The sequence below is a fragment of the Oncorhynchus keta genome, chromosome 20, assembly GCF_023373465.1.
Source record: "Oncorhynchus keta strain PuntledgeMale-10-30-2019 chromosome 20, Oket_V2, whole genome shotgun sequence".
In the NCBI taxonomy this organism is placed as follows: domain Eukaryota; kingdom Metazoa; phylum Chordata; class Actinopteri; order Salmoniformes; family Salmonidae; genus Oncorhynchus; species Oncorhynchus keta.
The window spans coordinates 23,191,865-23,218,704 of record NC_068440.1 but is presented as its reverse complement, the minus strand read 5'-3'; the positions used below and the strand labels follow the sequence as shown (position 1 = coordinate 23,218,704).

At 45.7% G+C, this 26,840-nt stretch overlaps 3 protein-coding genes and 1 long non-coding RNA gene across 7 annotated transcripts in view; 3 read left to right on the top strand and 1 right to left on the bottom strand.

Annotated features, from left to right (window-relative positions):
* Positions 1-114: 114 nt before the first annotated feature.
* On the top strand, positions 115-4,731 carry tomm7 (translocase of outer mitochondrial membrane 7 homolog (yeast)). Its single transcript, XM_052472394.1, has 3 exons — positions 115-294; positions 3,290-3,338; positions 4,289-4,731. The coding sequence occupies exons 1-3, from the start codon at positions 192-194 to the stop codon at positions 4,302-4,304; spliced, it is 168 nt and encodes a 55-aa protein (XP_052328354.1). The 5' UTR covers positions 115-191; the 3' UTR covers positions 4,305-4,731.
* Positions 4,732-7,245: 2,514 nt separating this feature from the next.
* On the bottom strand, positions 7,246-13,470 carry LOC118371869 (interleukin-6-like). 3 transcript variants are annotated; one of them, XM_035757503.2, is made up of 5 exons: positions 13,336-13,470; positions 9,230-9,426; positions 8,973-9,089; positions 8,575-8,718; positions 7,246-8,105 (listed from the first exon to the last, which is right to left on the bottom strand). In XM_035757503.2, the coding sequence occupies exons 2-5, from the start codon at positions 9,395-9,397 to the stop codon at positions 7,851-7,853; spliced, it is 684 nt and encodes a 227-aa protein (XP_035613396.1). In that variant the 5' UTR covers positions 9,398-9,426; positions 13,336-13,470; the 3' UTR covers positions 7,246-7,850. The 3 variants fall into 3 exon arrangements, with proteins under 3 accessions (XP_035613396.1, XP_035613395.1, XP_035613394.1); XM_035757502.2 differs by lacking the exon at positions 13,336-13,470 and adding an exon at positions 9,532-9,720; XM_035757501.2 differs by lacking the exon at positions 13,336-13,470 and having other exon boundaries at positions 9,230-9,721.
* On the top strand, positions 10,489-12,595 carry LOC118371870 (uncharacterized). Its single transcript, XR_004823099.2, has 2 exons — positions 10,489-11,724; positions 11,924-12,595. It is a non-coding gene; the product is annotated as an uncharacterized LOC118371870 (long non-coding RNA).
* A 9,349-nt stretch (positions 13,471-22,819) lies between the features above and the next one.
* Positions 22,820-26,840, top strand: part of LOC118371858 (rap guanine nucleotide exchange factor 5-like) — a 91,459-nt gene continuing 87,438 nt past the window's right edge. For both annotated transcript variants that reach the window (XM_052472392.1, XM_052472391.1), the window contains exon 1: positions 22,820-23,495. In XM_052472392.1, the coding sequence (XP_052328352.1) occupies positions 23,340-23,495 (156 nt within the window). In that variant the 5' untranslated portion in view covers positions 22,820-23,339. The remainder of the gene's footprint in view (positions 23,496-26,840) is intronic.

Here is a 26,840-nt window from a genome sequence, read left to right as displayed (position 1 = left end):
TTAGGCGTAATGTTGATACTGTAGGCGCAGATTAACATTTCCTATTGCGTCCACAAAGTGGCGCTCGTCATATTTCTGATTGAACCAACTATCGCAAAAAATCTAAACCACCTGCCACGCTTTACGGCAATGCGTCGGCTTCCTCTTTTTCACGTCCTTCAGAACCAGAACCAGTGAACCAACTAGCTACCATGGCGAAGCTCAGCAAAGAGACCAAGCAACGGCTGCAGACGGTGTTTCAGGCCGGACAGTTCGTCATCCGCTGGGGTTTCATCCCCACGGTGCTCTACCTTGGTCAGTATGTGGCAAGTCGGTTAGCTTAGAGTGATAGCAGTTCGGGTAGGGGGATATGTCCAAGTGACAGTATTTGGACTGTTGTGGTATGTTGCAAGGTTGAGATTTGTTTATGATTAACAAATTCAAGTTCGGGGAACCTCGTTTGTGTAACGCGACCACTGCATGCATTTGGAATTGCATAATCAGCTCTTATGTTTTTCCCAATTTCGGTTAGCTAAACAACGTCCGAAAATGTATGGAGATTTGTGGCCATAGTGTGACACGGGGACTCTGTCATATAACAGCTAAACCACAGCTAGCTCACAGTGGTCGGTGATAGCCAGTGGTGTGAATGGGGAAACGAAGCCAGTGAGACATTTCCTGAATTAGCTACCGCAGGAACACCCCAGCTGTCAAGGGAAGCTAGCTAACTAAAATTAGGCAAAACACACGTTTGGGACTCCTGCTGTTGGTCGGTGTGTTTGTGCGGCTTTGCGTGTTTCTCGGGTGAGATCTCCCACGGGAGAAACCAACGTCTTAACCATAAACACAGCGTTTCCCAAACTTTTGCCCTAACACTACAGAGCTGATAAAAAATAATCGAAACTTTGAGTTGACTATGGGGAAATCTATTGGAATTCAATAACTTTTTGACAGCATCCCTTTAGATTTAAACAGCTTTCGATACGTTTGCCCATTGAAGAGGTGGACGTGAAGGGCAAAACATTCAGGAGATGAAAGGGGCTCAAACCCCTCATACCCCACCATACCATGAGAAATCTGTCTTCATCACTCGAAAATATAAACGGTTGCGTTTGATATAATTTAAAAGCTTAGTGTTGTCAAACTATTTTATTATAGGCATTTTTTAAACATTTTATGTCAATAATGTAAAAACGTGTAAACTCATTTTTTTTTATATCAGCATATTGTTGTTTCTTCGACCCTAGTTCACATCATTTGAGGTTTTTGTGTTGTGCCAGTTGAGACACAACATGCTCTTGAATACAGGGTAGGTGTCATTTCAATCATAAAATAGACTTCATAGAATTTACATCCCTTCAGACCACTGCAATTTAGCTGGTACACCAGTGACCTTTTAAATGAATCGATGTTGAATGTCAAAGGAGAAAAGTTCAATTTTATATAACAAAATATGATTTTCCCCCCCAGAACCTATAAAATGCTTTTACAACCATCTATCTTTTCCAGTGATTACATGGATCTCTTATGGTATGGTGGGGTATGCAAAATGGGTCAACTTTCAGCCCCTTTATCTCTAAAATGTTTTGGCATTCAGGTCCAAAGTCACTTTATGAGTGCTTCTACAATGGGTATGGAAGATTTGGTGAAGTTCAAAAGAGGCCTTCAAAAAGTGAATTAAAATGGGTTTACCCTTATTTGAATCAGTGGTGTAGTGCTAGGGGAGAAAACAAAATCTTCACTCGTTAACCCAATAGGAAATTCCTTCTTGGGTCGAGGGTGAGACTGATTTTTAAATCACAAGCAGGGCTACCTCATGAGACTGTGAGCCCGACTTTCTGCCTTCTGACCAGCAACACATCTCTCTACTTCTTTCCTTCTTCAACCTCTCCTACTGCCTTCTCACTTTCTACCCCTCTCCCTCTAACTGCGTCCCTACTTTCCAAGTGTGTTTCCCTCTATGTGCTAACTGAGGGTTAGTGTATGCGTGCATCATGACCTGTATTCATAGACCAGTGCAGATTGCTATTGTCATCAACCTGCTACAGGCTGGGCTAATGTTAATGCTAACCACAGCTAGCCCAGGGTAGGCCACGGAGGACCCTGCCAGTTTCGGTACCTGATCAGTAGTTACATTTAGCTCCAGGGTAGGAAGGAAATAGTTATAGCTTCTCTGGGAGGGAGATAATTACACTGGGGAAACCCTGAGTGCCACAAGCTGGCATGGCTACACAGTACACACACACACATACGCTAACTACCTTCAGAGAAAGTGATGGGGAAACCCAGAATGTCTGCATGTGTCAGGAATGAGGATGTTGATGCAATGTTCTAGCATGAGTGAATGAAGTGTTGCAGAAACAGAAATGTGACTTATGAGTTAATTCATAGAGCATTGCTGCTATTTTCTATTCCCCTCCCCCTCTCTCAGGTCCAATAGTAGGTGTTGGAGACTCAACACCAGGGTTGGGGTCAGTTTGAATTGAAGTCGATTAATGCAGGAAGGATTGGCATTTTGAAATTAACTAATAGAAAAACATTGGAATAATATTTTCTCAATTTTGGGTTTACTGAGAAGCCAATGTTTTTCAATTATTGAATTGGAATTTCAGTTTACTTCCTGAATTCACTGACTTAAATTAGAACTGACCCCAACCCTGACGTGTTTAGTCTCTAACGCCTACAATTTACCCAACCCTGACGTGTTTAGTCTCTAACGCCTACAATTTACCCAACCCTGAACAGTCAGGGTTGCTTCTGACCAGAATATTGGCTGTCATAATCAGTTAATTTCCAGAAGATTCTAGATGTTAATTGCCACCATTCGTTGACACCCACAGTTTTTAGCCGGTCATCTTTTGTCTTAGCTATTAGGGTAGTCAGTTCCAACATTCACTTTCCTTCCCGGACATCTTAATTGGACCACAGGGAGAACTGCTGGTTAAAAGGGATAAGAGGGCGGGGAAACACGAGGGAGAGATTGGGGCGGACGAAGAGACGGAGAAAGAGAAAGAGAGAGAGAGGTGGGTGGGGAAATCCCAAAGCTGTCCGTCTAAAGCTCCAGTTCGGATTGTTATGACACGTCAAGAGCTGGCCACGCAACAGGCATGTTCACCTCTTCTCAGGAACACGCTACTGATGCTAGATAACTACATCACTTGTGTTTGAGATTGTTTTATTGGAAACCGCTCTGATACGAACAGACGTCACATTACGCAGGCTTTGAAAAACGAAGCTCTGGAGTGCAATTAATGTTTCTACAACGATTTGCTTTTCTTCATCTCTGCTCTCTTTTGTTTTTGATGTACAGGTTTCGCACGAGGGGGGGATCCTGGTATGCCGGAGCCCAACATCCTGAGGTGCGCTGTGTCTGTCGGTCCATCTCTGTGTGTGTCTGTCTGTTTTTGGTTTGGCCATCTGATACAGGGAATGTTAAGTTGGCTGATGTTGTACATGCCGTAACCAGTTGTGCTATTTGGTTTGTTTTTGTTTGTAACTTTTTTTTGTAACTTATTTTGTACATAATGTTGCAAACCATCAAACAAGCAAAGCGTCAATGCACAATTAAGATTGAATCCTACTACACTGGCTCCGACACTCGTCAGATGTGGCAGGACTTGAAAACTATTACGGACTACAAAGGGAAACCCAGACGCGAGCTGCCCAGTGACTCAAGCCTACCAGACGAGCTTAATTCCTTTTATGCTCGCCTCATTGTTCTACTTTGTGTTATTTTACTTTAGTTTATTTGGTAAATATGTTCTTAACTCTTCTTGAACTGCACTGTTGGTTATGGGGTTGTATGTAAGCATTTCACGGTAAGGTCTACACTTGTTGTATTCGGTGCGTGACAACGTTTGATTTGATTTGAATACGGTATCAGGACGCTGGTCAAAGTAGTTAAATACATAAGGAATAGTGTGCCAATGGTTCTGGTCAAAGTAGTGCATTTATATAGGGAATAGGTAGCAATACCATAAATAAGATTGTTTACTCAGGCTGTTTTCCATTGAAAGAAATGGTCATGGTTACTGTCTAAGTGGGTGTTTCTACTCACGTGTGAGCATGCTTTTCCTGCCTGATATCATGGTTCCTCAGTAATATCTGACATGCTCACACGAGAGAGGGAATAGCTGGCTCTGCTCTACTTATTGTGCCCACCTGTCCCGGCCAGAAAAAAATTGACAGTGAGATGTCTCACTCTGTGGCACCCCCTAGATGAGGGAGTGGGGTGTCTTGCTTTCTCTACCATCTCTGGCCATGCCATTAAGACAAAATGTAACCTCTGACCTTGTTTTCTCTCTTCCAGTCTGCTGTGGGGCTGAGGACAACCCTGACCCACCCAATCACCTCCTCCCACAATGGTCATGTGACTCCCAGCTGTCACCACGGAAGTGGATGCCATCTTTCCCTCAACAATTTCTATATGGCCCATAAAGTTTAGGCTGGTTGGAACTTTCTTTGTTACTTCACGTTTGGCTCGGAGACCTGAAGCGCTGAATTCCCTCTCACTCTGAAACACCAAATGGTGGGATGGACATCTTATTCTGAAACTGTACCTTTACTGCTTGGTGACGGACCATTTTTCTCTCATTATGTTTCCTGTCAGTTTGGAAACATGTAAAACCTAGTCTTTTCATTTGGTCATGGATCTGTGTTTGTCTATTTACCTTAAATCATCCTGTATAAAATGTCTGCCTGTTGGTTAAAAATGTACCTGAGTTTGTCTATAAATCACATTTTGAGAGATTACTGTTTGTTTGGTTTGATTTTTGATTTATACTGTGACATTTTTCATGGAACTTATACATTTTTATGGGACTAATAGTAGCCTAAAGCCACCTGTTAAACGGTAAAAAAACAAACATTTTATTTAATTTCTCATTAACACAACCAGTCATGATGTTTTCATCTTATTAATTAACCATGTTTCCATCCAACCTTTTTATGTAAAGTACATGTCGGGCAAAAAATGTCATGACTGGCCTTATGGAAACAGAACATTTATCGGTCAACTTTCCAAATGTCGACAAAGCAAAATACGCTAGACAAAGTGATCTTTTTGTGTCTGTAAAATTAATTTTGTGAGAAATGGTGGTGGAAACACCTTTATGCGCAAATATTTATATGATAACCCATATCGAAGTAAAGTTGAAGTCACGGGATGTTATGGTGTGTGGTCCTCGAACTACGACTTGGGAAAATGTGCATTTTATTAGCCTACAGATGAAATCACTTACAGTACATTTGGAAAGTATTCAGACCCCTTGACTTTTTTCTCATGTTAAGTTACAGCCTTATTCTAAAATGTATTAAATCATTTGTTTCCCTCATCAAGCTACACACACTACCCCATGACAAAGTAAAAACAGGTTTTTAAAAATGTTTGCAAATGTATTTGTTTTATTTTTTTACATTTCAAACCCTTAGCCATGAGACTTGAAATTTGAGCTCAGGTACATCCTGTTTCCATTGATAGTCCTTTAGATGTGTCAACAACTAGATTGGAGAACACCTGTGGTAAATTCAATTGATTGGACATGATTTGGAAAGGCACACGCCTGTCTATTTAAGGTCCCACAGTTGACTGCATGTCAGAGCAAAAACCATGAGGTGGAAGGAATTGTCCGTAGAGCTCCGAGACATGATTGTGTTGAGGCACAGATCTGGGGGAGGGTTCCAAAATAATTATGTAGCATTGAAGGTCCCCAAGAACACAGTGGCTTCCATCATTCTTAAATGGAAGACGTTTGGAACCACCAAGACTCTTCCTATACCTGGCCGTCCGGCCAAACTGAGCAATCGGGGGAGAAGGGCCTTGGTCAGGGAGATGACCAAGAACCCGATGGTCAATGACAGAGCTCCAGAGTTCCTCTGGAGATGGGAGAACCGTCCAGAAGGACAACCATCTCTGCAGCAATCCACCAATCAGGCCTTTATGGTAAAGTGGTCAGCTGGAAGCCATTCCTCAGTAAAAGTCACATGACAGTCTGCTTGGACTTTGCCAAAAGGCACCTAAAGAACTCTGACCATGAGAAACAAGATTCTCTGGTCAGAATGAATGCCAACCGTCACCTCTGGAGGAAACCTGACACCATCCCCACGGTGAAGCGTGGTGGCAGCATCATGCTGTGGGGATGTTTTTCAGGGACTGGGAGATAAGACAGGATCGAGGGAAAGATTAACGGAGCAAAGAACAAAGAGATGAACGGAACAAAGAGATCCTTGATGAAAACCTGCTCCAGAGCGCTCTGGACCTCACACTGGGGCGAAGGTTCACCTAACAGGACAATGACCCTAAGCACACAGCCAAGACTACGCAGAAGTGACCTCGGGACAAGTCTCTGAATGTACTTGAGTGGGCCAGCCAGGGCCTGGACTTGAACCCAATCTAACATCTCTGGAGAGACCTGAAAATAGCTGTGCAGTGTCGCTCCCCATCCAACCTGACAGAGCCTGAGAGGATTTGCAGAGAAGAATGGGAGAAGCTCCCCAAATACAGGTGTGCCAAGCTTGTAGTGTTATACCCAAGAAGTCTCAAGGCTGTAATTGCTGCCAAAGGTGCTTCAACTAAGTACTGAAAACTTCTGTAAATTTGATATACTGCATAAATAAATACAAAATTTTGAAAAAAATCTAAAAACCTGTATTTTCTGTCATTATGGGGTATTGTGTGTAGATAGTCCCCCCTAATTAATTGAATCAATTTCTCATGTAGACGAGCCTACCCGCACTGTATCTGCGAGCTTTTGGCTAGAGCGCATGACACCAGACCAGAGTAGGCACATTTGCTATTTAACGCAACAGTTTTTGTGACAAAACTATCGGTAGAGTTGAAAATGCGATGGAAACACATTGAACTTTAGATTTTTATTCAGTATATGAGAACTTAATTGAAAAACACCACTGGTGGGAAAACGAAATCTCTCCAGTTGGATGGAAACCTTGCTACTGTCAAAGAAATAACTTAAAATAGGCTACCTTCGCATGTTCGTCCACTCAAATGATTCCATGCACTCGTGCCGTTTGATAAATGGAAAAAAGCATCTGTTAAAAAATACCAAAAAGTGTAATTTGGCGATTGTCATTGAGTCAACGCTTTCTTGTCGCCTGAATTAATGTATGCGTCTTGCTGACAGAATGACACCTACCGATAAGTGGAAATTGATTTTTTTTTTGTGATGACCACATGTTGTGAAAATAACCATCTTGTTGAAACAATGTTTGGCGAACAACATATGAGCAACACATTTCTCTATTCTCTCAGATACCATTTATTATTCATTTTTATATCCAAAACATTTGTCACAGTTAGAGCTGGGACGATGAACTGACAATTATCGACACCGACCATACTGATCACTTATCGCAGGCATTTTGCTGATATAGTTTATTACGATAAATAGCCTATACTAGAGAAATGTCAAGTTTGAAATGAAATAAGTTTGCTAATATGGTTGGTTGTTAATTGGACAATTGAAGGCTACAACCATCAAACTAGTAGTAGTCACAATCAATGTAGTCACTAATGTACTGTAAAGGCACTAAGAGATACATTTAAGTCTGCTTGAAATCCATCAACATGTCATAATTAGAAAAATACATTGAGTCCATTTGTGTGAAAATAAATAACACTATTTGCTATAAAAAATATAAAAATATGTATTTTTATAACAAGTTTCTAGAAAGTTGGGTACAAGAGGCACAAAGCTGCTCGAGATCAAATAAATTAATCAGATTAAATAAATTCAATACATTTTTCATCTCAACCATAAATACATGAATAAATATATAAATAACTGTGTTTTGAAGTTCAGTCAAGTATTACATTCAATAAATAAAAATAAACAGCTGATTCAGAGAATAAGACATCAGTGCAGGTTTTTACTCCAAGCCTGATCTAACACACCTCTGCCCACCATAGTGATGTCATGGTTACTGGCAGCCTTCGCCCCTCTTCTCCATGCGCGGAGGGCTGTGTTGGTGTCGACTAGGAAGTGACGTAGTTCCCTAAGGATGGCGTGAACGCTGGTCTTCCTCTCCCACTCTATCCCTGTAGACACCTCACCCAGCACACGCTCCCTCTCACTGGCAGACAGGTCCTCTACTACCTCAGCAGCCTTCATCTAGAGAAAGACATGATACATTAGGTCATCTGATGTGTCACAAGATTTTGCTCAATTTTAGGTATCTGGTGGAACTAAAGCAAGTCTGGGAAAATCTGCCCACAATGAAAGTCAACTTTCTAAAGAAAAGGGTATTTAAAGGGCCAATCTACAGTTGCTTCATCCATTTTAGGACCTATAAATAAATTATATGTAGTCATTTCTTACTCCAATGTTTGTAAAATAAAAAATAAAATAAAAATTACATTTAATTTTGATATCATGGATGGTCAGTCCTTGCATCCATAGCTCTGTCTATGAATTTGATAGTTACATTTTTCCAGGCCCATCCCTCAGCTCTTTACCAAAACAGTGGCGGTGAGGAGGTTTGTTATTGTCTCAACTGCAGATTGCACCTTTAAGTAGTATAATGAAGTAGTATAATGATTGTATTTAAGTAGTACTATAACATAATATAACTATTACATACCTTGTCTTTGAACAGGCCTATCAAGACAGTAGTCTGGTGCATGACAGAGGGGAACAGGGTGGATTGTGGGTATTCAGCCTGAACGTGCTGGAGAAGAACATGATACACCTGCAGACCATGACTGATCTTCTGCAGACATGCCTCCTATAGGAGGGGACAACAAATACTTTCAATCAATTAATCAACAAAAAAAAGTGATCCCTAGATTCATCTAGAAGGAAGAAACTAGGAGAGAAACCAGACTCAAAATGTCAGCCAGTAAAGATGTCTGCATGATGCTGCCTCAAGGTTTAATTTCTAGGATTTTTCATTTAGATCACAAAAGGAATAGCTTGGCTTCATGATTTGGACTTAATTCCAGACACAGGTCTTAGCCATTCATTCAACTTTATCTATACCTTGTTGTAGTTTGAGGTGGAGCAGGGGGTCTTGGAGAGGTGTGTGGGGATGGAAGGGACCTGGTACTGTATGAATGATGACATCTCTTCCACTGGCTTCTGAAACTCCTCCACAAACTACAACACAAGGAGGAATAAAAGTTATACTTTTCAGATGGTTTAATTTATTATTTTCAAAGTTAGTATTGTTGTTTTCAATTAACAACGTTTGAAGAGCCATTTACAATATAATACAAAGTACATGTAAAACAACTCACCTGTTGGTCTCGGAAGTTGATCACTTCCTGAACGAGCAGCTTGATCACCTTGATCACGTTCGCCCATATCGGCGGCGCGCCCGGTTCACCAGAGAACGATTCGACCGCGAGCTCCTCTCCAGAGGTCCAACCAGGCGCGCTGGGCACTGGACTCCCGTTAACTACCATCACCACGAGCACCGAGAGGAGTGAGAGGTCTGAATGAAGGAGGAGAGCAAGAGAGGAGTTAGTGATAAAATACAAAACACAACCCAGTTTATTTGACCAGGTAGAACGGTAGAATAGTGTGACGTCCGACTTACAGTGTGTAGAAGTCATGTCCCAGTTAATTGTTTTGTCGGTGCTGTGTCCAGTGACTCTTGAGTGATGCTGAAGTTGGTAGGCTACTTGTTTGTCTGACCAATGCTACATGCGCAAGCATTTATAAACTTACACATTACAAGTGTTTCCTCATCTCCTTCCCCTCACCCCTCCCCTCTCCTTTTTTATCATCACTCCATCATTATCAGTCAGAGATATTGTCTTAGTCACTAATGACACTCTACTCCTACATAGTGCACTAGTTTTGACCAGGGCTAGGACTTTGGGGCTAGAGCTCTGGTCAAAAGTAGTGAACAAGGGAATAGGGTGCAATTTGGGACAGAACTTACAAAAATATTACTACAGGAAGTCTCTAATGGAGAGATATTACTCTGTCATCATATAACCTGTAACGTTACACATGTTACACCAGGTCTCTACTCTGCACCATGGAACACTCAGACAGGTAATCAAGCCTAATAATCTAGAATGTAAGGTTGGGGTAGTTCTCTCAATGCACGTGTTTAATCAAATTCAAGAATTAAGTTCCGTTCATTCTTGTAGTCTGTATATTTATGCAACTCAATGAGAGGTAGAAGAGATGTGAGGATAGGGAGGAAGAGACAAGATAAAGAGAGGAGAGGTGAGGAGAGAGGAATAAAGGTGTGTCCGTTGTCTTGTAATATGGGGCTGCACCCCAGACCCACAAATTATTCATAATCTAATAGTGCTGTTTTGTGCTGTCATCAGGGCGCAACAAGTCTAGTGGTTGAGAACATCATGGGGCAGTTTCACTTCACTAAGAAAATTCCCAGAAAACCCCTCTTAAGTGTCCTTCTTTTCGAAAGACATTAATGCAGTGCATTAAGTATTCAGACCCTTTCACCTTTTCCACATTTTGTTACGTTACAGTTTTATTCTAAAATTGATTAAATAAAACATTGTCCCCATCAATCTACACACAATGCCCCATAATGAGAAAGTAAAAATAGGTTTTACGAAATTTTTGCAAATGTATTAAAAATACAAAATGGAAATATCACATTTACAGAAGTATTCAGACTAGTGGTCCAATCCTGCATCGAGATTTAGGGAATTATTAAAAGTAACAGCGACAGTAAAACTGTATTTCACACTATGATGGTTAAACTTTGCAATTGATCGGCGGTTCACATGGGTGCCGAAACGTGGGGGGTGATCCTTACGGTTTTACTGCCGCTGTTACTTTTTAAAGTAATAATTCCCTAAATCTCGATGCAGGGTTGCAGTGAAAAGATAAAGACAAGACAGATAGATGCGTGCTGTGTTCTACTCTGACGCCTGAAGGTTGATTTGAATTTTTTTTTAAAGCGGTTGCGTGTACTGTTCACGTGAACGGGGCATGTTGAATCCCAACGAATCAATCCTGGACGCTTGCGTTGCAAAGAAGAAAAAAGAGCAGTGACAGCCATGGCTAGCGGTGAAGCTGAAGAACTGGAAAAGCCTCTCGCTTCATTCAAGTCTCATGTATGGGAGCATTTTGGCTTCCCTGTCAAGTATGATGACGGAAGAAGGGTGGTGGACAACACCATTACGGTGTGTAGGCATTGTGCCACAAGAAAGCGGTATGATCATGGCCACACATTTAAAGCGTCATCAGCCTGGTGTGTCAGTGACGGGAGCCAACTCAGCCAAGAAACAACAACTTCTCACTGCGACATTTAAGCAGCCCTTTCCTGCAGAATCAGACCAGACTAATGCCATCACCAAATCTATTGTGATGTTTATCGCTGCAGACATGAGTCCACATTATGTTGTGGAAAACAAAACTTAAAATACGGTGAAAGTGCTTGAGCCACGCTACGAAATCCCCTGGCGCACCCACTTCAGTATGAAGATCGTGCCAGATCTTTATGAACAGGAAAATATCATAATTGAGCACTGAAACGGCACTGTCTGTGTCTATGATCCTACCTCTGAAAACAAGGATTCTACAATCCATGTCCCCAAGTGAGGAAGACCACACCATCACTAGAGATGCCAAGGCTGCCATTAGAGAGGACCTGAACCCCAGATACCCCCCTAATGTACAGGACTACCTTCATAGATCTACTGCACCGGATCCAAGGTTCAAGTCCCTGTCTCCTCAACTAGACCCTGCCCTACGCTGGAAAACATACAGTGAGCTCACCACTGAGATTGTGGCCACTGAAGAGGTAAAACAATAAATAAGAGTGAATTACTTACATAGTAAATATACTGCAGTCGAATCTTAGTCAATGCTATTGCTATTAGAATCATCCATTTTAAATGTGGAATTACAATGGCTTATTAAAAGTTATTTATACAATTATAGTTCTATGAAATATGAAAATAAATAATTAGTTTAATAGATCAAGTCATTTTTTTCTGCAGGGTCAAGCCACAGAGCCAACAGGAGCAGACTCAGAGGCATCTCCTCCACAAAATACATTTGGCCACGAAGGAGCTTTACGGGGAGACCTTTATGAGCAAGGACACAAGCAAGAGGGTATTCTCCACAGCAGGGGCCATAGTGACTGCAAAGAGGTCGACCCTCTCCCAGACTATGTAGACATTCTCATCTTTTTGAAAAATTATTTGAAGTTATAAGGTCAGGTCTGCTTTGCTTTCTTTCTTTACTTTTTTTTAATGCCAATTCCCTACCACAGCATGCCAATTCCCTGTCACAGCATGCCAATTCCCTATCACAGCATGCCAATTCCCTATCACAGCATGCCAATTCCCTATCACCTCCGGCGTACAGGGGGGGTACTGTCACGCCCTGACCATAGAGAGCCCTCGGGGTTCTCCATGGTGTAATAGGTCAGAGGGTGACTCGTGGGGTTTCTAGGTGTTGTGTTTCTGTGTTGGTGTGTGTATGGTTCCCAATTGGAGGCAGCTGATAATCATTGCTTCTAATTGCGGATCATACTTAGTGTGTTCCTTTTCCCACCTGCGATGTGGGATATTGATTTTGTATAGTGCCTATGTGCGCTACGTATTTGCACGTTTGTTAATTCTTTGTTGTTTTGGGAAGTTTCACTTGAATAAAAATGTGGAACTCTACTCACGCTGCACCTTGGTCCATTTATTTATATAACGATCGTGACACGGCCAAAGGTGCTTCAACAAAGTACTAAGTAAAGGGTCGGAATACATGTGATATGTAAATCTGTTTTTGTTTTGTCATTATGGGGTATTGTGTGTAGATGGATGAGGGGAAAAAACAATTTAATCTATTTTAGAATGAGGCTGTAACGTAACTAAATGTGGAAAAAGTGAAGGGGTTTGAATACTTTCCGAATGCACTGTACATTCTCTAGTTGTCAAGGCTCAGGAGAAGACCCAGATGCAGACAGTTTCGAAGTAACAAAGGTTTATTACAAAAATGGGGGCAGGCAAAAGACAGGTCAAGGGCAGGCAGAGGTCAGTAATCCAGAGCAGCCCGAAAGGTACAGAATGGCAGACAGGCTCAGGGTCAGGGCAGGCAGAGGTCAGTAATCCAGGGCAGTGTCACAAGGTACAGAACGGCAGACAGTCTCAGGGTCAGTGCAGGCAGAATGGTCAAAACCGGGAAAACTAGAAAACAGGAACTAGAGAAAGACAGAAGCACGGGGAAAACGCTGGTTAGGCTTGATGAAACAAAACGAACTGGCAACAGAGAACACAGGTATAAATACACTGGGGATAATGGGGAAGATGGGTGACACCTGGAGGGGGTGGAAACAAGCACAAAGACAGGTGAAACAGATCAGGGTGTGACAGTACCCCCCCCCCCCTTCTAGGGGCGACACCTGGCATCCTACCTGGGTGCAGACCTGGTACCGGCGTTGGAACTCAGCGATGAGGCCTGGGTCCAGGATGTCCCTAGTGGGGACCCAGCACCTCTCTTCCAGGCCATAAGCCTCCAGGTACTGGAATCCCCTGCCCCGCAGTCAAACATTCAGGAGTGGCCTTGATGAGACGGGGGAGAGGGGTGTGCCTGGAAACAGGAAACTGTGGGCTGTGGGACATAGGTTTAATTCTAGACATGAAAAGTGGGATGTATACGGAGGGTACGGGGCAACAGAAGATGAACAGCAGGGGAGAAGTTTGAGGGACTCCACCCAGGGGGGCAGATCTCGGGTGGACAGCCAAACGCAAAGCCAGGGTCGGATGGCAGTCCGCTTGTTGCCGATACCTGGAGGTAGTCTTGAGAAGAGCCGACCGGGCTCTCTTCCAGGTATGGCGACAGCGGTGGACAAACATCTGGGCAGAGGATATGCCGACGTCTTCCTCTTGCTCCGGGAAGAGCGGGGGCTGATAACTCAGGGAATGCTCGAAAGGCGAGAGCCCGGTGGCAGAGCAGGGGAGGGTGTTACGGGCGTATTCAACCCACATGAGTTGCTGGCTCCAGGTGGTGGGGTTGTCGGAGACAAGGCAGTGAAGAGTCGTCTCCAGGTCTTGATTGTCTCGCTCCAACTGGCCGTTGGACTGAGGGTGGAGCCCAGTGGACAGGCTGGTCGACGACCCAATGAGTGTGCAGAACGCCTTCCAGAACAGGGATGAGAACTGAGGACCCCGGTTGGAGACCATGTCCACCGTAAGTCCATGGATCCGCAAGATGTGCTGCACCATGAGCTGGTCTGTCTCTTTGGCAGAGGGTAGCTTGGGGAAAGGAAGAAATGGGCGGCTTTGGAAAACCGATCCACTACAGTCAGAATGGTGGTGTTGCCATCAGACAGGGGGATAGAAGTCCAGGGACTGTGAGGGACAGGCAGTGGTTGAAGGAGACCAGCCGGAGCTTGCAGAGGAGTCTTGCTTTGTACACAGATCGTGCAGGCGGTGACAAACTCGGAGACATTAGGAACCATGTTAGGCCACCAAAAGCGTTGCTGCACAAAGGCCAGGGTCCATCGGGAGCCCGGGTGGAAGGTAAGCCTGGAGGAGTGGGCCCACTCCAGGACCGAGGGGGGGACAGCGTCAGGAACAAACATCCATTTATCTGGGCCCCCCGGGGTTCGGCTGGGAACGCTGTGCCTCACAGACCTGCTTCCTTATTCCCCAGCTGAGTGCCGTTGCCAGGCACGAGGTGGGAAGGATGGTCTCAGGGTCCGAGGGTGTAGCAGTGGGGTTATAGCGGCATGACAGCGCATCCGGCTTGATATTCTTGGATCCAAGTCAGTAGGAGAGGGAGAGGTTAAACCGGGTGAAAAGCAGGGCCCACCTAGCTTGCCTGGAATTGAGATGCTTGGCAGTGCGGAGATATTTCAGGTTCTTGTGATCCGTCCACACAATGAACGGATGTTCCGCCCCTCCAACCAGTGTCTCCACTCCTCCAACGCCATCTTCACCACGAGAAGCTCACGATTTCCCACATCGTAATTCCTCTCCTTGGTGTTGATGCGATGGGAGAAGGCACAGGGATGTAACTTGAGGTCCAGGGCAGAACACTGGGATAGGACAACCCCCACTCCGACATCCGAAGCATCGACCTCCATCACGAATTGACGGGATGGGTCAGGATGAACCAATATGGGAGCAGTGGTGAAGCGGTGCTTGAGGTTCCAGAACGCCCAGTCAGCAGCAGGGGACCACGTGAACGGAACCTTGGGAGAGGTGAGAGTAGACAGGGAGGAATCCAGGGTGCTTTAACCCCGGATAAAGAGGCAATATAAGTTGACAAATCCCAGGAAACGTTGCAGCTGCACTCTGGACGTAGGCTGGGGCCGCTCTCACCGTCCCGGGATACATCTGTACATTCCCTGCAGCAATGATGTAACCAAGGAAGGGGATGGAATTTGCATTTCTTCGCTTTCAGAAAAAGCTGGTTCTCCAGGAGGCGCTGGAAGACGTGGAGAACGTGTTCTTGGGCTGAGTGGGAGAAAATGAGGATGTTGTCGAGGTACATGAAGACAAACCGGTTCAACATGTTGCGGAGAACGTCATTAACCAGGGCCTGGAACACAGCTTGGGTATTGGTAATGCCAAGTGGCATGGTCAAGTATTCGTAGTGACCACTGGCCGTGTTGAAGGCAGTCTTCCACTTGTCCCCTTCCTGTATCCACACGAGGTGGTAGGCGTACCGCAGGTCCAACTTGGTGAAAACGGTGGCTCCCTGGAGCGGCTCGAAGGCCGAGGTGATGATGTCATTGAGGCCCCGGTAGTTGACGCCAGTGGGGAGGGAGAAGGACGGATACACCCTGCAGCTAGGGAGTCCTCAATGTAGGTCTCCATAGCCTTGGTCTCCGGACACAACAGAGAGTACAGTCGTCCCCTGGGCGGTGTGGTGCCTGGGAGAAGGTCAGTCACAAAGTCATAGGATCAGTGCAGAGGAAGTGAAGTGGCCCGGGCCTCACTGAACACCTCCTGGGACTCCGCTCAGTCTGCTACGTCCGTCATGGCCAGTTCGTACTGTCAAGGCTCATGAGAAGACCTAGATGCAGACTATTTCAAAGTAACAAAAGTTTATTGCAAAAACAGGGTGGCAGGCAAACAACAGGGCAAGCAGAGGTCAGTAATCCAGAGCAGAGTCCAAAAGGTACAGAACAGCAGGCAGGCTCAGGGCAGGCAGAGGTCAGTAATCCAGGGTGGTGTGACAAGGTACAGAACAGCAGGCAGGCTCAGGGCAGGCAGAGGTCAGTAATCCAGGGTGGTGTGACAAGGTACAGAACAGCAGGCAGGCTCAGGGCAGGCAGAGGTCAGTAATCCAGGGTGGTGTGACAAGGTACAGAACAGCAGGCAGGCTCAGGGCAGGCAGAGGTCAGTAATCCAGGGTGGTGTGACAAGGTACAGAACAGCAGGCAGGCTCAGGGCAGGCAGAGGTCAGTAATCCAGGGTGGTGTGACAAGGTACAGAACAGCAGGCAGGCTCAGGGCAGGCAGAGGTCAGTAATCCAGGGTGGTGTGACAAGGTACAGAACAGCAGGCAGGCTCAGGGCAGGCAGAGGTCAGTAATCCAGAGCAGAGTCCAAAAGGTACAGAACAGCAGGCAGGCTCAGGGCAAGCAGAGGTCAGTAATCCAGGGTGGTGTGACAAGGTACAGAACAGCAGGCAGGCTCAGGGCAAGCAGAGGTCAGTAATCCAGGGTGGTATGACAAGGTACAGAACAGCAGGCAGGCTCAGGGCAAGCAGAGGTCAGTAATCCAGGGTGGTGTGACAAGGTACAGAACAGCAGGCAGGCTCAGGGCAAGCAGAGGTCAGTAATCCAGGGTGGTGTGACAAGGTACAGAACAGCAGGCAGGCTCAGGGCAGGCAGAGGTCAGTAATCCAGGGTGGTGTGACAAGGTACAGAACAGCAGGCAGGCTCAGGGCAAGCAGAGGTCAGTAATCCAGATCAGAGTCCAAAAGGTACAGAACAGCAGGCAGGCTCAGGGCAAGCAGAGGTCAGTAATCCAGGATGGTGTGACAAGGTACAGAACAGCAGGCAGGCTCAGGGCAAGCAGAGGTCAGTAATCCAGGGTGGTGTGACAAGGTACAGAACAGCATGCAGGCTCAGGGCAGGTAGTATAGAGCCTAATGAACCCTGCTCAGGTAGAGCCGAACGAACATTGGCCACCGCTCTGTGAGTGAATCAACTGCTGTGTTAGTTTGCCACGGTGCTTGTATTTGGCCTATAGTTTTAAAAGCTGAATTTATATGGAATCTTTGATTGTTCTTTGGCCTGCATCTGTGGCGGTTTGCTGTGTGATTCTAGTATTCTGCTTTTGACACACACACACACACACACACTGGTTGTCCTAAACATGATGTCCTATAAGAAATGTCCATGCACATGGCAATTGAAAGTCCAAGGTCCAGTGTCTATGATGTCAATTTGTCAGTGTTTGAGGGAACAATTTGACTTCCCTGACGTCTTCTCTCTCAGGATGATACTTAGTCAGGCATAAGTGTTTGAAGAATTCTTTCCTGGGAATCGGCTGGGTTGCGGTTTCAAGTGTCATTCTCAAAGCAACAATTCACTATTAAGATCTGCCCTGGTTAGATTTCACAGTTCCAGTCAATTCAGAAAGTACGCCAAACTGACTAGAATTTAAATGGAATTGACACCGACCCTATTACGAGGACACATTCATATCCACACTAATGTAACACTATCAGTTCAGGTTTGTTATGTTATTAAAGCATTCCTGTGGTTAGTTTTGTTTGTATTAAATTGTAGTGTTAGTGTCTACTTGTGGGGCTGAGACCCTGAGTCAAAGTAAAACACATGTCTCCCCCCTCCTAGAATGCAGACACTTCTCCTGAAGAGCTGAACACTTAAGGCCCTAATTTTGCTAGATCAAAGTATGTGTGTAATGGTGGGGATATAAAGTCATCACATAAGTTGCTATTGTATTTATAACTGCATATTCTGATAAACTTAGTCAGCCAGTTGCACTTTCCTTATCTACATTATTTCCTGTCCTCTCATGCTCTTACAAACTCTCTATTCTCTGTTTTTTTCTCTCTTTACGTATTCTCGGAAAACTCTGGCAGTCTGTGACGGGCTCCGATTCCACAGAACTACTAGGCTTGTGTCAAGAAGCTTGCGTAATCACTTAATGAAATCCTCATTGATTTATACAGTATCTCTTTCTCAGAATATGTTTTCCCCCTCTCTGCCCCCCATTGTATTGCTCTTCCAATTCATGACTCTGTGTAAAAACTCAACTCAGAGATTCTGTGCTAAGTAGTTGAACACTGACTGTGTCTACAGAGGGGAGATGTAGGCCCTTATCCAGAAACAGCCCCTATGCAATTAACACTTCCCTAGACACTAGGCATTTCCCATAGTCCCTACTAGGAGTAGTTAGTGGTAGACTAGGACTAGTTAGTAGTAGACTAGGAGTAAGAGTAGTTAGTGGTGGACTCGTTGTAATACAATATTAGTAGTACACTGTTTCAGTAAGTAGAGGGTGAGTGTGACTGGGTAAAAGTTAGGAGAGGAAAACCATAGTCAGCAGTTTATAATAACTAGAGTAACTAGAGAGTTGCTGTGATCATAGGAGAGATGGCGAAATTGAGGGATGCAGAGAAAGAATGGTTTAATAGGGAAGCGAGAGATACAGTAGGAGTGATCTAGGATCAATTTTGCCTGTTAGATCACAATAAATACAATTGCATTGACAGAGGGGACCTGATCCTAGATCAGCACTCCTACTCTGAGACGCTACTAGTCACAGACACATCAAAGGTCTGTCTGGATGCATACCACTGCTGCACTATTTGGTGAGATAAGTGTCTTCCAGTAGTGATCGCTAGAGGGCAATGAAGCATTTCACCTAAATAAATGATAACCATACATGACCTCAACCTCTACAGTCGAGCAGGGACATCTACTGGTCAAAGAGATAGACTGCAGCTCTGCACCCACCACAGCAGAACTGACCCCAAGACCTGAGAGGATGGTGTGTGTGTGGAGATAGTAACACAAGCATTTGGCTGCACATGCTTTAACATCTGCTAAACAGTGTATGTGACCAATAAATGTTGATGTGTGTGTGTGTGTGTGTGTAACAATGAGGAAAATATTTATGGTTAATAGATAATGGTTTATAGTGTGTCTTCTAGAATGGGTCAACATCTCAGTCTGTTCCATTTTTAGAATCTTCATGTGTTCCATCAGAAGCTTAAGGCTCTTCTCCTCCTCACTGCTCTCTTTTCTCCTCTCCGCTGCTCTATCCTCTCCTCCCCGCTGCTCTATCCTCTCCTCTCCGCTGCTTTATCCTCTCCTCTCCTCTCCGCTGCTCTATCCTCTCCTCTCCTCCCCGCTGCTCTATCCTCTCCTCTCCGCTGCTCTATCCTCTCCTCTCCGCTGCTCTATCCTCTCCTCTCCTCTGCTCTCTCCTCTCCTCTCCGCTGCTCTATCCTCTCCTCTCCGCTGCTCTATCCTCTCCTCTCCGCTGCTCTATTCTCTCCTCTCCGCTGCTCTATCCTCTCCTCTCCTCTCCGCTGCTCTATCCTCTCCTCTCCTCCCCGCTGCTCTATCCTCTCTCCTCTCCGCTGCTCTATCCTCTCCTCTCCTCCCCGCTGCTCTATCCTCTCCTCTCCGCTGCTCTATCCTCTCCTCTCCTCTCCGCTGCTCTATCCTCTCCTCTCCGCTGCTCTATCCTCTCCTCCCCGCTGCTCTATCCTCTCCTCTCCTCCCCGCTGCTCTATCCTCTCCTCTCCGCTGCTCTATCCTCTCCTCTCCTCCCCGCTGCTCTATCCTCTCCTCTCCGCTGCTCTATCCTCTCCTCTCCACTGCCCTATCCTCTCCTCTCCTCCCCGCTGCTCTATCCTCTCCTCTGCTCTATCCTCTCCTCTCCTCTCCGCTGCTCTATCCTCTCCTCTCCTCCCCGCTGCTCTATCCTCTCCTCTCCGCTGCTCTATCCTCTCCTCTCCGCTGCTCTATCCTCTCCTCCTCTGCTGCTCTATCCTCTCCTCTCCTCTCCGCTGCTCTATCCTCTCCTCTCCTCTCCGCTGCTCTATCCTCTCCTCTCCTCCCCTCTCTGCTCTATCCTCTCCTCTCCGCTGCTCTATCCTCTCCCTCTCTGCTGCTCTATCCTCTCCTCTCCTCCGCTGCTCTATCCTCTCCTCTCCTCTCCGCTGCTCTATCCTCTCCTCTCCGCTGCTCCTCTCTGTCCTCTCCGCTGCTCCTATCCTCTCCTCTCCTCCCCTGCTGCTCTATCCTCTCCTCCTCTCTATCCTCTCCTCTCTGCTCTCTATCCTCCGCTGCTCTATCCTCCTCCTCTCCGCTGCTCTATCCTCTCCTCTCCTCTCCGCTGCTCAATCCTCTCCTCTCCTCCCCGCTCCTCTCCTCTCCTCTCCTCTCTGCTCTATCCTCTCCTCTCCTCCCCGCTGCTCTATCCTCTCCTCTCCGCTGCTCTATCCTCTCCTCTCCTCTCCTGCTCTATCCTCTCCTCTCCGCTGCTCTATCCTCTCCTCTCCTCTCCGCTGCTCTATCCTCTCCTCTCCGCTCCTATCCTGCTCTATCCTCTCCCGCTGCTCTATCCTCTCCTCTCCTCCCCGCTGCTCTATCCTCTCTCTCCGCTGCTGCTCTATCCTCTCCTCTCCGCTCTCCGCTGCTCTATCCTCTCCTCTCCTCTCCGCTGCTCTATCCTATCCTCTCCTCTCCGCTGCTCTATCCTATCCTCTCCGCTGCTCTATCCTCTCCTCTCCGCTGCTCTATCCTCTCCTCTCCGCTGCTCTATCCTCTCCTCTCCGCTGCTCTATCCTCTCCTCTCCGCTGCTCTATCCTCTCCTCTCCGCTGCTCTATCCTCTCCTCTCCGCTGCTCTATCCTCTCCTCTCCGCTGCTCTATCCTCTCCTCTCCACTGCTCTCTCTTCTCCTCTCCACTGCTCTCTCTCCTCTCCACAGCTCTAACCTCTCCTCTCCACAGCTCTAACCTCTCCTCTCCACAGCTCTAACCTCTCCTCTCCACAGCTCTAACCTCTCCTCTCCACAGCTCTAACCTCTCCTCTCCACAAACCTCTCCTCTCCTCTCCACAGCTCTAACCTCTCCTCTCCACAGCTCTAACCTCTCCTCTCCACAGCTCTAACCTTTCCTCTCCGCTGCTCTCTCTCCTCCTCTCCACTGCTCTCTCTCCTCCTCTCCACTGCTCTCTCTTCTCCTCTCCACTGCTCTAACCTCTCCTCTGCTCTCTCTTCTCCACTGATCTCTCTTCTCCTCTCCACTGCTCTTTCTTCCTCTCCACTGCTCTTTCTTCCTCTCCACTGCTCTAACCTCTCCTCTCCACTGCTCTTTCTTCCTCTCCACTGCTCTAACCTCTCCTCTCCACTGCTCTAACCTCTCCTCTCCACTGCTCTTTCTTCCTCTCCACTGCTCTAACCTCTCCTCTCCACTGCTCTAACCTCTCCACTGCTCTTTCTTCCTCTCCACTGCTCTAACGTCTCCACTGCTCTTTCTTCCTCTCCACTGCTCTAACCGCTCCTCTCTACTGCTCTTTCTTCCTCTCCACTGCTCTTTCTTCCTCTCCACTGCTCTTTCTTCCTCTCCACTGCTCTAACCGCTCCTCTCCACTGCTCTTTCTTCCTCTCCACTGCTCTTTCTTCCTCTCCACTGCTCTAACCGCTCCTCTCTACTGCTCTTTCTTCCTCTCCACTGCTCTTTCTTCCTCTCTACTGCTCTTTCTTCCTCTCCACTGCTCTTTCTTCCTCTCCACTGCTCTAACCTCTCCTCTCCACTGCTCTCTCTTCTCCTCTCCACTGCTCTTTCTTCCTCTCCACTGCTCTCTCTTCTCCCCACTGCTCTCTTCTGCTCTCCACTGCTCTAACCTCTCCTTTCCCCTGCTCTCTATTCTCTCCACTGCTCTCTCCTCTATCCTCTTTTCCTCCCCACTGCTCTCCATTCCTTCTTCTGTCCTCTCCTTTTCCCTCCTCTCCACTCGTTTTTCTCCAGTGTTCAGATGGAAGTGAATTGTATCCACGCCCCAGTAGCCACATGCACTTTTCAATATTTAATCAAGTTTGTTTGAAGAGCTCTATGATGGAAAATAGGTTTACTCCTGTTCTCGCTCTTTCTCTCACCCCTCCTCCTCTAGTCTCTCTCCCTCTTCTCCCAGTCTCCCCACGCTCTCTGTACAGTACATACAGACCAAGCCATAATACCACATACAACACCTAAACCCAAAATCTCTCTGGTCTGAGTGAGTATGGGCCTAACTGACCCCTAACCCCGCTGGTCTGACCATAGCCTTACGTAGGCTAAATCCTGATTCTCTACCCTTCTCTCAAAGTGTGCACGTGTACACTCCATCATGGATTTATCAATGGTGGAAACTCCCTCCAGTCAATACTTAGACCAATCCAATGGTTTTAAATCCACGATGGGAGTGTGCAAGTGCATGCTTTCGGAGAAGTGTGGAGAATTGGGATGCAGCGTTTGTGCACTTGTTGTGAGATCCAAACTAGCCACTACCCAGAGTGCACTGGGACAACGTTGAGACACGGAGAGTATGTAGGGTGAAAGACTCAAATACACTTACATAAACTAGAAATGGGCTGTGTGTGCGTGTGTAATCAGAGTGGCTGAAAATGGCCAATTATGTGAGATTAAGACTCTTATCAGGATAACACACTACATCTCAGTTATACAACACACACCTACTGGCCTATTGTATTGACTTCAGTCCATTCACTCAGACCTGTGTGTGTATGTATGTATGTATGTATGTATGTATGTATGTATGTATGTATGTATGTATGTATGTATGTGTGTGTGTGTGTAGGTTTAGAGTAGATTTCATAGCTCTCACACTTACACCTGAAGGTGTAGCCTAATGGCCCTTTGTTTACCTATCGAAATTTGAGCCGCAGGTGAGGCGATGACGTAGCCTCCAGTTCGTCCTTTCCACCATTTTGTTTCTAAATGCAACAGAAAAGACAGAATTTACAAGTCTTTAATACAACATTTATACACAGGCCCTCATTCGTCAACATAAAAACGCAGCCTAAATGTGTTAATATTATCAAGATTAATCTCATTCGGATTTTAAAAAACGGGGATATGTTAAATCGAAAATGTATTGGATGTTTAGCAAGGTGCTACGACTCCTCTACGTCTGACAGATGGAAATTATGCAATGATGTTCTTCTGCACCTGCAAGTCCCCCTCCCCTGCACACACACATAACACATTGATAGTACAAGGGAGGAGGACATTCGGGTGGAGCAGCGTTGCGTGCTGCAGCGGAAACTCTGTAGGTCGTTAACGCGCGCGGTTCGTCTGTTGCAGAACAGGTGTAGGTCGGTGTGTGTGTGAATAAGAGAGGCGACAATGAGCCGTAGCTGGTGTATCTGTGTGTGAGAGGAGCAGGAGTAGAAGAGAGAAAGAGAGAGACAGACAGACATGGAGGACTCTGAGTCCGGTGGGGAAGATGGTATGGTCGGCGGCTGGCGGTGGAATAACCGAAACACCGGGGCTCGAGACCAGACTCAGCTAAGGCAGAAGATCCGGGATTTACCGGGACTGTTGAAACATGGACTGCACCTAAGGAAGAAAAGCGTGAGTATCGACAGAAAAATGTCCCTTCCTTGTGTGTGTTCGGGTTATTCTTTACCGTCGAGTTACCTATCTCTGTCACGATTCACCTAGATGTGCTGTTGTTCCACACACGACCTCACTGTACCACCGTGTGTGTACGCTCGTGCTCTACAGGCTCCGGCCATTCATTGGTTACGTCCAGAATGTGTTTTTTGATGCCGTACCTATGCAGTAGCCAAGGCAACACATGTCTTGGTCCAGTCTTGAATCAGTTTCACCAGAGATGTCACTTGCCCATTCATGTAGCCTACTGCAATGCCCCCTTGGATTCTAGGGAGCGAATATGTTATGACAATGGTACTAAAGGTGTTTCTCAACTCTCCTCAAGTGGGTGTGTGTGTGTGTGTGTGTGTGTGTGTGTGTGTGTGTGTGTGTGTGTGTGTGTTGAAGCGTGAAGGTATGGTAGCTCTGCTAAGACCTGTCCTGGAGGAGGGAAGGACACACACCTAACCTACACACACAATAATAAAGAACTGAATGACTGTCCAAGGTGTGAGCCCAGGGTTTGAAGGAAAGGCTGTGAAGAGACTAAACAAGAGATTAGGTCTGTCCTGACATGTTCAGCAATCTAATTAATAGTTGTATAACACAGATGAAAGCATAGAGATCTTGTGATGTATGTTTTAGAGGTGTTATCAGACAACAGCTGTAGTAGAAAGATCACAGTCGGAAGGTGTCAAGTCTGTGTTTGTCCTAAAGGGATGTTTTCATGAGTGTGTGTGGTTGATTTCATGTTTCCATTTTGACTCCCCTGTGTTACGGATCTACCAGAGAGCAACACAAGATGAGTTTGTGTGTGTGTGTGTGCCCAGTGTGTATGTATTAGAGGTCTTAATGGGTCACCCAAGACCTGAACCAGGACCTGAGCAGGTCCAAAATACAAACTTTTCCCTTGGGTCGGATCCTGTTTGATTGTCATCAGGTCTCGGGTTTATGTAACTACAGCTGATAGGCCCGACTGGACCTGACCACGGCTCTGCATAGCCTATAGCATATTTATTTTATGCTAATAACATGCTGACCATTGCGGCTCCATGTGTGCATCTGCATGTTGATTTTGTCTATCCCCACCAGATGCTTTCCATGGTACGCAGGTTAAAATACCAAAACCAACTGTGAACCAACTATATTCATTTGGGGACAGGTTGAAACACACACAAAACATTAATGGATTTTTAGCTCATTTGTCCTTGGAGATAAACATTGGTTTGTTATTCTACCTGAAATGCATGTCTTTTTTTTTTTTTTGCTGGGTCTTTGTAGAATTTTTACCCATGTTGAGTCATACCAAATCGTATGTGCTCTACTCCAACAATTAATCCACAGATGAAAAGGGGAAACCTAGTTTGTTTTTACGGTACTGTGTACTGTCACCGGACGCTCTGGATTGCAGAGGCGCACTCTAGGCCTGGTGCGTGGTGCCGGCACTGGTCGTACCGGGCTGGGGACACGCACCTCAGGGCGAGTGCGGGGAGGAGGAACAGGATGTACTGAACTCTGGAGGCGCACTTGAGGAAGAGTGCGAGGAGTAGGAACAGGACACACCGGGTTGTGAAAGTACACTGGAGACCTGGTGTGTATAGCCGGCATCAATTGTTCCGAAACTTTAACACATGTTTCAGGATGAGTACGAGGAACTGACACAGGTGGCATCGGACAGCTAACACACTCCTCAGGGTGAATGCCGTGCATACTATGCCAAACCAACAGCTCTCTCTCTTCACTCTCCTCCAATCTGTCCAATCTCAGACCCCCAAATTTTTCTTGGGGTTTCTGTGGCCTACCTCCCAGACATCGTTGCTGTCCTCTCTTACTTCGCCGTTCCTCCTGCGCTGTTTCCACCTGCCTCCATTGTAGGCGATCCTCTCCTGCCAAAATCTCCTCCCAGCCACATTATGACTGACTTGTGATCGTTGCCCTTGATATTTTGGTTGTATTGACAATCCCAGCCTTAGTTACATCTGCGATTCACAACCTGATAGCAATCTTTTTTGGACTACCAAGAAATGTATTGGTGAATTAGATGGATGCAGTTCAATGCATGATTCATATATCTGCCAACAATGCCTTAGTGTACGTCATGGAATGTTGAGTCAAATTTAACCTATTTTTAAAACCTCTTATAAAGTAGTTTTTTTAGCATAAACTGGGAATTTGATATTTTTGACTGATATTATGATTGTCTGTTTGATATCTGCAAAGTAGTTAAAACTGTCAGTTCCACTTTAAACTTTGTCACCGGTTACTGTGCTAAACGTGAAATGTTTTTTTGCAATGGAAGTAATAGTTGTACATTTTGATTGGGAAATGCCTTATGGTTGTGTTCTTATGATTGGGACCTACTGGATTATTATGTCTGAGTTTATGGACTGCTTATCCTGTCTTTCCATCGGCCCTATGCACTGGTGCAGTGGTAGCTGGAGAAGTGGATATATTAACATTTTGCCAAAAGGTTTACACATTTCCCACCCAGTGAAGGAAAGGCACCTTGTGTGAAAAATCATGTTTTCCTATGTCTTTTTTAATGAGTTTTCCTATGTCTTTTTTAATGAGTTTTCCTATGTCTTTTTTAATGAGTTTTCCTATGTCTTTTTTAATGAGTTTTCCTATGTCTTTTTTAATGAGTTTTCCTATGTCTTTTTTAATGAGTTTTCCTATGTCTTTTTTAATGAGTTTTCCTATGTCTTTTTTAATGAGTTTTCCTATAGATTTGTCAGATTTTCACTCTCATCCACAACAATGCTTAAACCACATCAATCTGGTTGTGTGGGCCAGTCAGAGCCTGGCTCCCCAGTGGGTGGGCCTCTGTCCATCTAGGCCCATCCATGTCTACGCCCCTGATTCAAACCAGTGCATGATGACAATTGTGCATCACAAATAGCCTACTAAACAACACTTTGGACAAAACTTTTTTGCGTACCCATTGTTGCCTTAGTTAGCATTTACTGGTAGATATCATAAGTTGAAACGTCTTTCCTACCCTACCGGCTACCGATGTCATTCTTCTGTGAGCTGCTCCATGCCAAAAGCAGTTGAGAGCTGTACACTTGCTGCCTATGTGTGCAGCACCCATGTGAATATATTTCACGTACTTTGCGATTGTGTAGGCTACTTTGTGGATGATTTCTCTATTATACTACATAATTGATAAGTCGTATACCTCCACAACACTACTTTGATACGCATCAGTGGGGATTAAAAAGTGGGTATATGGCTTATACCTGCATATACCCTCAACTAGATCACTGGCCCTTTGTGTTTACAAAAAGTGTACTCTCCTACATTAGTGCGCTGGTATTACGGTCC